This window comes from Dipodascopsis tothii (genome assembly GCF_038497935.1).
Source record: "Dipodascopsis tothii strain CBS 759.85 unplaced genomic scaffold V1510scaffold_5, whole genome shotgun sequence".
NCBI lineage: Eukaryota > Fungi > Ascomycota > Lipomycetes > Lipomycetales > Lipomycetaceae > Neoaidaea > Neoaidaea tothii.
The window spans coordinates 105211-117268 of NW_027117989.1; the positions used below are offsets into that span (position 1 = coordinate 105211).

At 67.7% G+C, this 12058-nt stretch overlaps 6 protein-coding genes and 1 non-coding gene across 7 annotated transcripts; 4 read left to right on the forward strand and 3 right to left on the reverse strand.

The window, feature by feature from the left end:
* Positions 1 to 193: 193 nt before the first annotated feature.
* On the forward strand, positions 194 to 3201 carry V1510DRAFT_401405 (uncharacterized protein; the record flags this gene model as incomplete). The annotated part of the gene is made up of 2 exons (XM_066932024.1): positions 194 to 794; positions 923 to 3201. The coding sequence occupies 2 exons, from the start codon at positions 194 to 196 to the stop codon at positions 3199 to 3201; spliced, it is 2880 nt and encodes a 959-aa protein (XP_066790664.1).
* A 1101-nt stretch (positions 3202 to 4302) lies between these two features.
* V1510DRAFT_411927 (ATP-NAD kinase-like domain-containing protein) lies at positions 4303 to 5863 on the forward strand. The gene has a single exon (XM_066932982.1). It carries the CDS (start codon positions 4466 to 4468, stop codon positions 5828 to 5830), a length of 1365 nt encoding a protein of 454 aa, XP_066790665.1. The 5' UTR covers positions 4303 to 4465; the 3' UTR covers positions 5831 to 5863.
* Positions 5819 to 7119, reverse strand: V1510DRAFT_411929 (CRAL-TRIO domain-containing protein). Its single transcript, XM_066932983.1, has one exon. It carries the CDS (start codon positions 7058 to 7060, stop codon positions 6149 to 6151), a length of 912 nt encoding a protein of 303 aa, XP_066790666.1. The 5' UTR covers positions 7061 to 7119; the 3' UTR covers positions 5819 to 6148.
* On the reverse strand, positions 7112 to 7813 carry V1510DRAFT_441155 (uncharacterized protein; the record flags this gene model as incomplete). Its single annotated transcript, XM_066935627.1, has 1 exon — positions 7112 to 7813. One exon carries the CDS (start codon positions 7811 to 7813, stop codon positions 7112 to 7114), a length of 702 nt encoding a protein of 233 aa, XP_066790667.1.
* Positions 7814 to 7936: 123 nt separating this feature from the next.
* On the forward strand, positions 7937 to 9674 carry V1510DRAFT_411930 (ribonuclease T2-like protein). The gene has a single exon (XM_066932984.1). The coding sequence runs from the start codon at positions 8118 to 8120 to the stop codon at positions 9588 to 9590; it is 1473 nt and encodes a 490-aa protein (XP_066790668.1). The 5' UTR covers positions 7937 to 8117; the 3' UTR covers positions 9591 to 9674.
* A 62-nt stretch (positions 9675 to 9736) lies between these two features.
* On the reverse strand, positions 9737 to 10611 carry V1510DRAFT_441164 (uncharacterized protein; the record flags this gene model as incomplete). The annotated part of the gene is made up of 1 exon (XM_066935628.1): positions 9737 to 10611. A coding segment is annotated over exon 1 (757 nt), but the record flags the coding sequence as incomplete, so codon positions are not given.
* Positions 10612 to 10760: 149 nt separating this feature from the next.
* On the forward strand, positions 10761 to 10834 carry V1510DRAFT_t31. The gene has a single exon. It is a non-coding gene; the product is annotated as a tRNA-Asn (tRNA).
* Positions 10835 to 12058: the final 1224 nt, after the last annotated feature.

The following is a 12058-nucleotide window of genomic DNA, read 5'->3' on the forward strand; positions in this document are numbered from 1 at the left end:
ATCGAGCTCACTTCTTTATTTACATATTTTTTGCAGCTTCTGTGCGCAGCTCTTCTGTCCGACTCCAGCCTCGCGCGAGTCTCAGTTGGGCGGCCTAGATAGCAGGCCTGTGCCTGTCCGAGCCCGCCCGCGCTGGCACCTCTCGGCGCTATATATTCGTCGCCTGCCCGTCCGAACCGCCGTTGAGTCCACCATGTCTGCTCCCCGCTACCAGATGGACTACGCCGACTACTCCGCCCCGAGCCTCGCGGCGCCGGCTGCGCTCGCCCAGCAGCACCTGCTGCCGGCGCACATGGTCCCGGCGCACCTGGCGCCCGCCCCGGCCGGCGGCTTCTACCCGTCTTACCCTTCCTACATGGCCGACCTCAGCCAGGCCTACGCGGCGGCGCCCGCGGTGATCACCGGCCTACCTGCGCCGCCGGCCATGGCCGACCTCGCGCTCGCTGCCGGCCTGCCCCAGCCGGACTCGCCCGGATCCGCCATGATGCCCATGCTCGGCTACCAGTCCGTCGGCCTCGGCCTCGCCGCGCCCGCGCCCGCCACGCCCTCGCCTCACAGCCACTCGCTCAACACGTCGCCGGTGTCCAACACGGCCTCGAACCCGGCCTCGACCCCGCTGTCCCTGGTAGCCACACCCAACTTCCTGCCGCCGCACATCCAGGGCCACCAGCCACTGCTGCACCAGCTTCCGCCGCCGCTGTCGCCGGCCACGCTTGCCGGCCACGCGGGCGCGCCCACGACGCCGATGCAGCCGGGACCGCGCAAGCGCCCGAGCATGTCCCGCACCCGGACCGGTACGTATCCGCTGGTTTATCTAGCTTTCGCCTGGCTCGGCTGGCCGCATTAAGGTTTGGCACTAAAACTCTAACCTGGCCGTTGGAAAACCTTAATGCGGCCGCCCGCGAACGCGCTGACGTCGTAGGCTGCTGGTCCTGCCGGCTCCGCCGCAAGAAGTGCTCGGAGGAGAAGCCCAACTGCAAGGTCTGCCTGCGGCTCAACATCCAGTGCTACCAGTACTCGCCCCAGAAGCCGGATTTTATCGAGTACAAGGAGACGGGCAAGAAGCTGCTGGCGCAGTTTCGGCGGCAGATCCGGTCGCGGAACCGCAACAAGCCACGGATGCGGCGCACCGAGGGCGCGCGCGACGACACGTACAGCAACGACGGCGGCAGCAGCTCGAGCGGCGCGGGCGTGGGCGGCGCGGGCGGCGCGGGCGCCGAGCCCGGCCACGGCCACGGCCACGGCCGCGCGATGGCGCACGACGGCTTCGAGGGCGAGCCGCCGTCGCTGATGGGCCAGCCGGACGACGGCATCAACGCGCTGGACCTGCTGCTGGGACGCAAGCGCGGCGAGAAGATTGACGAGCTGCCCGGTTGGCTGGACGTGCCGGTGCCGTCGTTCGAGTTTGCGGCGTCGAGCGTGCAGACGCTGCCGTGCATCCAGGACCTGCTGCGCAGCCCGGACGAGCACGAGATGCCGATATCGCTGCGCAAGTGCTCGCTCAACGAGCTGTGCCACCTGGTCGTGTACTTCCGGTTCGCGATGCGGCTGCAGTTCGTGGTGCCGTGCGTGGTGGAGCAGCCGGTGGACTTCAAGCTCGAGGTGTTCAACGGGCTGCTGCAGAACGTCAAGCTGCTGCTGCCGTTCTACGCGTCGCTGTCGGTCGCGTACATCCGGGGCGCGTCGCCGCACATGCTCGGCCGCAGCCCGCTGACGGCGGACCTGGGCGGCGGCGAGCCGCCGCCGGCGCAGCGCACGCCGGCGTGGCACGCCGAGCACCGGCTGGCGCAGTTCGCCGGCTCGCTCGTCAAGGACGCCGCGCGCGTGACCGAGTTCTACTCAAGCGTGGTCGAGCGCATCCTGGCCATCGGCTGGCACACCATCACGTACAAGCGGTTCAGCGGGCTCGGCCTCGACCGCTGCCAGGCCGAGCTCGACATGATGCTCGACGTCATCGGCCGGTTCAACCTGCTGCGGCGCGACGACCGCGACATGACGCTGCTCATGCGCACGTACGTCGCCTTTGCTGTCTGGCTCGACGTGCTGTCGTGCGCGGTCAATGGCAAGCGGTCGGCCCTGTACTGCGTCTACAAGGACCTCTACCTGGTCTACGCCGGCCACGGCAGCCAGAACTACGTGCGGGCGAACGACCTGTTCGAGACGAGCTTCTGCACGGGCTGCCCGTTCCCGGTGCTGCTCATGATCGCGCAGATCACGGACCTGGCGATCGAGCACAAGACGCTGGCGCAGCAGCTGCCGACGACGGCCATGATCATGCGCGCCCAGGGCATCTCGACCAACCTCAACACGATCCAGCTCAAGCCGGACGCGCCGGCGATCCTGCGCACGCTGGCGACCATGTACCTGTGCGCGACGCGCGTGTACCTGGCGACGGTGACGACCCTGAACTCGGGCGTGGACGACCAGATCAACGAGTTTTTCGACGCCGGCGTGAGCAAGTTCCTGACGCTCTCGCCGGCCGTGCAGATGGCGACGGGCTACCGGTCGCCGACGGCGTCGCCGGTGGGTGCGCACGCGGCCGCCGGCCTGCGCAGCGCGGACAGCAGCCCGGCCGGCAGCAACGGCCGGTCGGACGCGGACGACGAAGACGACGACGACGACGCCGACGACGACGACGCCGACGACGACGACTACGCGGACGACGGCGCGCCGGCCGGCATCGCGCTCACGTACGGCATGGCCGGCGGGCTCGACGGCGGCATGCACGGCGGCATGCACGGCGGGCTCGGCGGCGGCATGGGCTTTGGCGGCGACATGGCCATGGGCGGCATGGGCGGCATGTCCATGGCCGACATGTCGATGGCGTCCATGGGCATGGCGTCCATGCCGGCCATGACGCCGACGGCGGCCATGGACGCGATCGACAGCATGGGGGAGCTCGGGCAGGCGGACATGCTGCCGCCTGTGCCGATCGAGGAGGAGGACTTTGAGACACAGTATCTGAGCCAGCTGCGCGGGCAGGAGCTCGAGCGCGTCGTCATGTGGCCGTGCGTCATCGTTGGCACGGTCGCGACCAAGGACAAGCACCGGCGCGCGCTGATGCAGCTGCTCAAAAAAGCCGTCGGCATACCCGCGCTGGCGCCCGGGCTCGACTCGGTGCGGGCCACGCTGAGGGCCGCGTGGAACGGCGAGGACTGGCGCGACGTGGTCGCACGCAACGGCTACGACGTTGTGTTTTAGCGGCTGCGGGCGCGCGCTGGCGCCGGTACCGACATTTGAGAACATGAACACCTGATAACGGTATTGCTATTGATCATCACTTCTGACACTTGCATAAACTCCATGCCCGCTTTCCCCAGCCAAAGCGGCGCTGTATCTCCCCCCAGAAGCTAAATAATGTTTGTTTTTAGCCAATGTATCTCCAAACCTACGTATATGCTTTCGCCGGTACTCCGCCCAACCGCTGGCACGCCTCCCCAAGCGCCGCCTGCTGGCTCTGTGACGCCGTACCAGACGGTACCCCGATCGTACCGGCCGGCTTGACCGCGTCGGGCGTCGCCCGCGCCCATGCACTTGCACCTTCTGGAACACTCCGTGCTGTCGGTAGACACTGCCCGCAGTCGCCCAGCGTCCAGTCTCGTCTTATCTGACCCAACAGACGCGCCCCGCCCGAACCGGCAAGCGCCGCAGCCTCCGGCCCACGTCGGGTGCGGCGCGCCGTCATCTCGTGATGTGCTGGTTGGCCGTGGTTACGACTTCATCGCCCACTCCGGCTGCGATCGCGCATCATTTGCCACGGCGCGGCCTAGCCCGAGGCCCTCTGCCGACGCGCCGCCCCGGGAAGGCGGCCGCCAGGGTGCCACCGCTGCCAGGGGGCTGGCTGCTGCTGGCCCAGCCGCCGACAGGCCGGCGGTTACACGCCAGACGCAGCTTGTCTGCGCACCAGACACAGACCCCCCGGGCCACCAGCCGAGAGACCGGCGTGCGCAACCGCCGTGGGTCGCGCGCGGCCCCGCCAAGACACTGCGAACGTGGCGCCATGTTGTCGCAGCCACCGCGTGTCACTGCGCATGGCGTGCGGATGCTTGCGGCCATCTGTGGCCGTGCGAGGCGCGTGTGGCCGTGGGGCGTGGGTGGCCGTGCGGGCGCGGGCGCGGGCGCGTGCGGCGCGTGCGGCGCGCGCCACGCGCCACGCGCACGGCCACCACGGCCACCACGGCCACCACGGCCACCCCACTGCCGCACCGCCGCACCGCCGCCCTGTAACCAGCCCACAGCGTACGTCCGTGCAGCCGGCGCCTACGTGTTCGTCCTCCAGCCGCCCTCCAGCCGCCGGCGTATGCCCCGCCACGCCGCGCACGGCCGCGCACGGGCAGGCAAGGCGCAGCCCCGTGCGTGCCCGCCGCTCACTGGCATTTTGACGTCCTGGCGCTTGTAAACTCAGTCCGCGGACTTAGCCACGCTCGGAACGCCCGAGCCTGTGGCGCCGCGCTCAGCCGCGGGTATGGCATCGTTCGTGCCGACCCCTGGTGGGCACGCAATCGCCAGTTGGGCGTTTCGGTCGTTAAGACGGTGTGATCGCGCCCGACCGCCTCTCCGAATCAACCTCACCATGCCTTCGGAGCCTACAGAAACGGACACGGCTGTGACGGACGACCGGGTCGGGCCGATGGGGACTGCAGACGTCGGGACCGCAGTCGCGGCGACCCCCGACGACGTGCTCTTTGTGCGATCGGCCGACGCCGCCTTCCAGGTGGTCACGCTCTCGGCCAACGGCGAGCGCGTGCAGGTGCGGGACGGCGTCGAGACCGCACCGGCAGGCGCACGCGTGCTGTCCGGACCCCCGGCAATCGGCGGGGGTCCGGTAACGGTCGTGTGCTCGACAAAGTCCGGCCAGGGCCGCGCCAGCACCGTCTACCGGGACGCCGTCGGGCCACTGTTGCGAGCGCTGGACGTGGCGCACACGGTCGTCGAGACCACGTCCGCTGAACACGTGGCCGAGATCGCGCGCGGACTGGGTACCGGGCCGCAGACGCTTGTCGTGCTGTCTGGCGACACGTCAGTGCACGAGCTGATCAACAACGTCGAGGCTGGCGACACTCTCCGGCTGTGCGTGATCCCGACAGGATCCGGCAACGCGCTGCTGACGTCGCTGGGTGCGACCGTGCGCTCCGCCGTGGCTGCGCTGGTCTTTGGCACCGTCCGGCCGCTGAGCGCGTTCTCGGTCGTCTTGCCGCCGGGCACGCGCGAGGCCCAGCCCGAGACAGAGACCACGCCATACCGGGTACTTCCGCCGGTCGCGGAGCCCGTGCAGGTCTACGCACTCGTTGTAGCCTCGTGGGCGATCCACGCGGCGCTGGTCGGCGACAGTGACACGCCTGAATACCGCAAGTTGGGCAATGCTCGCTTTGCGAAGGCCGCCCAGGAGAATCTGGCCCGCAACGAGCCCTGGCGCGGCTCAATCGCGTACACACCGGTCGGCGGCGGCCCAGCTGAGACCGTGCCGGGCACAGAGCACTCGTACGTGCTGCTGACAGGCATCTCGAGCCTCGAGCCGGGCTTCGTGGTCGCGCCGGACGCCGTGCCGTTATCGGGCCGGTTCTGGTTTGTGCACATGGGCTTTCTGCCGGGGGACGAGATCATGGAGGTACTCATGAAGGCCTACAAGGGCGGCGAGCATGTGCACGACCCGCGGACGTTCTACAAGGAGGTCGACGGCCTCGAGGTCACTGTCGCGGCCGGCGAGCCCGACCGCATGCGCCGCTGGTGCGTGGACGGCCGCATTTTTGTGAGCGGCGAGGGCGCGCCGGTGCGCGTGCTCAAGGGCGGTCCCACGGTTCGTGGCCGGCCGGTGGAGTTATTGGCATAGCATTAGAAATTAGAGGTTACGGTACACGGGAAAGCCCGGATGGCGCTGACGCCCAGCCGGGTGAGTTGTGACTCGCGGGCGCATATGGCCGCGTAGGTGCATATAGCCGCGCGTCAGAGCAACGCTCGGTGTGGTCGTCAGAGCCACTCACGTGCGTCAGGCGACGGCTCCGTCGAGGGGCCCTCCGGGCATATAGCCGCACAGCCGCACGCAAAACGCACCCCTGAGGAGGCGTCCTCGAGCATATAGCCGCAGGCCACGCATATAACCGCAGGGGCGCCCTCAACAAGTCGCGCGTCACGCCAGCAGCCCAACAGTCTAGGCGGCCTCGGTGGCAGCCTCAGCAGCCTCTGCAGGCTCGGCAGCAGCAGGCGCCTCAGGCGTCTCAGTCGGCGCTGCCACCGGCACATACGCCGGCACAACCGGCTTGGTGACGGTCTGAGACAGGTCCTGCTCGGCCAGCGGCGCACCCTTGCCGCCGTACGACTCGGGAATGCTGTCGCCCAGGCGACCGCCCAGGTACGACGCGTAGTTGAGGATCACAAACTTCTTGAAGGTCTCGCTCGAGACCAGGAGCGTCATCGCCGTGTACAGCCAGCCCATGAGCAGCGGCGTGTTGACGAAGAACTTCCAGCTCAGGAGCTCGGGGTAGTACCGCTGAAAGATGGCGATGGCCGCACGCGAGGCCTTCTTGATGTTGGGGTCCATGCGCAGGAAGCTGACGTTGAGGTAGTCGTGGACCTGGCTCATCTTGGCCTCCGGGTCGGAGAAGTCGAGCAGCTGCAGGCCGCGCTCCATGAAGCCGACGCGCCAGCGGATGAACTCATCCGTGTTGCCGAAGATCACGGCGGGCTTGGACGCGGCGGCGCCGTAGATGTTCCAGGTGACCGGGCCGTGGCCCTCGACGGAGGTGATGTAGCCCAGGCCGTCGAACTTGTCGGCGTGGGTCTCGTCGAACGCAGCCTCGAGCGGCTTGAACTCCTTACGCCAGACGAGGGTGTCGACGAGCTGCTGGCGAGCGGCCTCGCGGTCGAACTTGTTGGCCACAAGAAACTTGATCAGGAGCGAATCGCGCACGGCGGACTTGGTCGCGAGCGAGTGGCCGTAGAGCTCGTCGTACTGGGCCTGGGCGGTGACGCTCGGCAGGCCGGCCTCGAACTTGTCGAACGTGGCGCGGTCGTCGGCGCTCAGCGCGGCGACTGCGGTGCTCTTGGTCTCGTCGGTGCTCATTGTTGGGTGGGTACCAGAGGAGGGGCGCTTATCTTTTTGATCTGGCCAGACCTAGTCACGTGAGAAGAGCTCCGCCCGCCGCGCGGCGGCGGCGGCCAGAGTGTCACGCCAGCGCACGAGCCGCGCCACGGTGTCGCGCTCGGGCTCCGGTGGCGCAGGCGGCAGTGGCGCAGCGACCGCCGTCCCCAGCCGGCCGATCTCGGCCACAACGTCGGCCACGCTCTCGCGCGCATGGAGCAGGTGCGTGTGCCGCCACTGCCACCGCACCTTGGCGGCCGCGGCCGCGTCCCGCGGCACATACACCGAGATCTTGGCTGTGCAGCCGCATTTGAGGCTCGCCCGCCGCCGCCGCCGCTTGCTGGGGTCCAGGTTCGGGTCGCGCCGGTCGCGCGGCTGGCCGGCGTGGGCGCACACGTAGATCTCGGTCGACGTGTACGGCGCCGTGGCCGTCTGCTTGTGGGCCACCGAGTTCTTGTGGTTCCATGACACGCCCTGGGGCCCGGTCTGGACAAACGCGACGGCGTCGGCCGCGGATGCGAGCGAAAACTCGTGCACATCCGCGTCGAACGGCGGCGCGGGGTAGGCCACCCGCGCTACCGGCGACCGTGTCGGCGCCGGCGCCGGCGCGCGCGGCGGCGACGCGCGCCCGCCGTCCATCAGCTGCCGCAGCCCGTGCAGGTCCGGCCCCAGGTGCTGCGGCGGCACGACGTACGAGTGGATCTGCGCCGGCCAGTCTTCGTCGTCGGAGGCCATGGTGCGGTTGGGGACGCGCGGGCGCGCGGCGTGATGCCGACGTCACGTGCCGTCACGTGAAACGCGCGGTGACGCACGCTCGGGCGTCTCCGACAGCGCCACACCAGCCGCGGCGCACCGCCACGCAGCCGCACGTTCTGCGCCGACTCGCCGCGGCGTTCGCCGTTAGCACGCACCCGGTGATATCCTAGTCCCAGCCAGCAAACCCCCGACACGGACCCGACTCGATCTATAAAGCGCGCCCGGCGCGCACCACAGCACCATAGACTCTAGACAGCATCACAGCATCGGAGAAGAAGACGAGATGAACGACTACAAGAGACTGCCTGGCGACGAGGCCGCCGTCGAGGAATACGAGCTCGGCGTCCAGGGCCACTATCAGGACGACGAGGACTTTGTTGACATGCGCGATAAGGCCGCGCTGCCGTCGTACGCCGAGTCGCAGGCGCGGCCGGTGTCGCGCGCGCGCCGGCTGCACCGCCGCCTGGCCGCGATCGCCGGCACGGCGCTGCTGGTTGTGCTGGCGGCGCCGCTGGTCGCGCAGACCTCTGCCGGCCAGCGCGCGGCGTCGCTGCTGGGCTGCGGCCACAGCCAGTCGGCGACCGGCCGCCACCACGGTGGCATCAACTACTGGTCGGGCGACCAGCTCAATCTGAACGCCGGCTTCGGTGGCGAGTTTGGCCACGGCTCGCCGGCCTACACGTGCCCGAAGCAGCCCGGTGAGCCGTCGTGCCACAACTCGACGGCCATGGACACGTGCTGCTTCAACGCGCCCGGCGGCCAGCTGCTGCTGGCGCAGTTCTGGAACGCGGCGCCGGCGATCGGCCCCGAGGACATGTGGACGCTGCACGGCCTTTGGCCGGACCACTGCGACGGCTCGTTCGACCAGTTCTGCGACTCGTCGCGCGAGGTCGAGAACGCCGAGGCCGTGCTGGTGTCGATGCACCGCTACGACCTCGTCCGCGAGATGCACCGCATCTGGAAGGACCGTACGGTCGACAACAACCTGTGGGTTCACGAGTGGAACAAGCACGGCACGTGCATGTCGACCATGCGCCCCCAGTGCTACGGCGACAACCCCAAGGCCAACGAGATCGCGCTGATCGAGTACTACGCCAAGGCCATCCAGGTCTTCTACTCGCTGCCGACGTACCACGTCCTGGCCGAGCGCGGCATCGTGCCGTCCTACACCAAGAAGTACCGCCGCGACGACGTCGCCGAGGCCTTCCGCAACTTCACCGGCGGCCACGACGTCACCCTGGGCTGCCACCAGGGCGAGTTCACCGAGGTGTGGTACCACTTCAACGTCATGGGCTCGGCCCAGCACGGCAAGTACCTGTTTGCCGACGCCGATGGCGACAAGTCGACGTGCCCGGAGTACATCTCGTACCGCCCGAAGACGCCCAACCCGAACCCCCTGCCGCCGTTCCACGGCCGCGGCTACATCTCGTCGCCGACCCAGCAGGGCTGCCTGATCTCGACCGGCCAGTGGTACGCGCACGGCACCTGCGCGACCTACCACACCGACATCAGCGGCCACAACCTCGGCCCGAACCAGGTCCGTCTGCGCAGCAGCAAGGGCCCCTGCGCCCTCGACGTCACCAACAAGCTCGTCTGCTCGCACACCGTCCAGCCGGCCATCTTTGACATCACGGCCAACGGCACCCTCGCCTACGCCGGCAAGAACCGCTGGGCCATCTCTGATGCCGCCAAGTGGGGCAAGGCCGACGTCGTCCTGGCCGACGACGGCGCGGAGCTTACCTGGATCAACTACTAGAGCGCACACACGGAACACGGACGGCTTGGGCATGGGATAATGATTAATTGATTACAATACTGAATACATTGGTTCGTTACTTTACACTTAAAATGTCGTCGCTCTAAGCCGGCTGCCTGTGGCAAGCAGCCCACAGTCGCCCGTAGCTAGCCCTTCATGGGCGGCATTCGCGAGTGCGCGCGCATCGGCGTTGTCGGCAGCTCGACTGGAGGCATCCTGCCGTGCTCCAAATACGCGTCGCCGTACTCCTTGTCCTTGACGCGCAGCGCCCAGAAGACGAGCTCTGCACGCGACGGCAGCACAAACTTCTTGTAGAGCACGACCATGAACAGGACTAGGACGACCAGGCCAGCCACTCCACACCCCACTGCCACTTGGTACGTCATCTTGCGTTGCTGTTGAGACGGGTGGGCTGGTCGTAGAGGAATCCGGCACTTTATATGTCCCCGGCGGCCCAGTGCGTACGGCAGCGTGCATGCACCGTCCCGCAACGGCCGGGACGTGCGTCGATAAGCCGTGCTGGGTCGTCTGCGGCCGACCGGTCGCGCTGATACTACTGATTGCGGCGCCGGCGGTTCGGCGGTCGGGTCGCACCATCCGCGTCTGCTGCCCGGTCTTAGCCGGCCGGCTGGTACTGCGGGTCCAGAATGGCGGCCCAGGGCCTAGGGGACGGCCTCCGCCGAGCTCCATGCAGGCGTGTGCGATGAGCTTCGCCCAGAGCTTTCTAGCGACATCTGCACCTCTGGCGCCAACGTCGCCTGCTGCCGAGCTTAAGCCACGACGCGGTCGTAGCTGGATCGGGCGGCGCTTAGATCTACACCGCGGCCCGGCCAGGACACCGGGTTTTGTACGCCCCGGCAGAAGGCCGGTGGCTGGGCCTGCGGGAAGATACTGACGTGACATCTCGGTAGATCCACGGAGGGCTGCACGCGGAAGGACAGGCGCTGGCAGCCAGCGACGCCAGAAGCCGCCAGGAGCCCCATGATCAGGCACAGCCTTGCGTGCCGCAGACTACTGCAACGACGCGTTGGTGCAATGACGCGTTGGTGCACTAAGAGTAACCCGCTTACCGACGGAATTGGGATGGCCGTTGCGTGGTGCCTGGGGGGCTGGCTGGGGGGGGCCGGGCGAGGTACTAGAGGATCATCAGGAGTCTTGAATACAAGAAGCGACTGGGTGGCCAAGTTGGTTAAGGCGTACGACTGTTAATCGTAAGATCGAGAGTTCGACCCTCTCCCTGGTCGATTTTTTTGAGTACATTTTTAATCGCGACTTTTGACTTCCCACGTCCATGCCTGGTGACCTCTGCCGATGGCTCGTCATCAAATGTAGATCACAGGGGCATCGCTGGTCGCGTCTATTGGCCCGTCGGTGTTAAGAACCACCAATTCTGGGTTTTGCGCCAGCGTCATTCTTGGCCATTGGCCAGTGCTTGGCGTCAGCCGCCGCAGCCGCTCGGCCCGGGAGGCTGTCACCTGCTCGAGGCCTTTGGCGACCGTTGACCACGCGTTGGCGACTGCAGGCGAGCGTAGCGCAATGAGCTACTGGCGGCAGCCAATCAGTGCGGCCAGCCCACCAGCCGTGCGTCGTACAAGCGATCACGATCCACCAGCCAAGCTTGTCTCAGGGCTGCTGCTCCTGGCTCAGCCTTTAAGGAGGCGCGCATGGATGATCGACGGTGGGCGTACGTTGCGCGGCAGCAGTCTCGACCACTGTCCAGGACCATGGCACGCGGGAAAGTCGGCTCCTACTGCAGCGGCACCCGGATATTCGAATCTCCGACCACACGCGGCAGGAACTTTTGCGCTGCGAACGATCGGAGTCTACGATCGGGACGGAATTCTGGCATGAATTTCTAGCACGCGGCCGTAATCCAGAACAGGGCCTAGCCTGAAGACGATCTGGAACGGGCGACGGTGGACCACGGTGTTGGCTGCGGCTGCACGGTTGCCGACCTGAGGGTCTACCCGGCCTGGCGGTCTACCTAGAGGCCGCGCGGCCAGTGGACCGGCAACGACCGACCGCGTGCTGCGGTCGAGAACCTGCCGGCCGGTGACGCCGGCGAGGCAGACGGACCGCGCGCGCGGTCGTGGCTGCGGCCAGCGCCCGCGCGGCCTGCGGTGCGGCAACGGCAGGGCCCACCAGCACGGCCATGGCACAATCGCGCGCGATAGGCTGGTGGGCACCGAAACGCCCGACACAGCCGGCCGTGCCGCACGATCCATCGCGCCGGGTCATATCACCGACTTGGCCACTGCGCCATCGGCTACGCGGCATGCGGCGTAGGCCAGCACACGGCACCGCCACAGCTCCGGCCGTCCGGAGTGCGTCGCCACGCAGCCACGCCTAGTCGTGGGAAAAGCCACAGCAGCCCGGACACAGCAGGTGCGGCACTACGCACCGACTATGACGAAAAGAGGGCCAAAAACTGGGGTACCCCGCAACACGCGGCCAACACATGACGAATG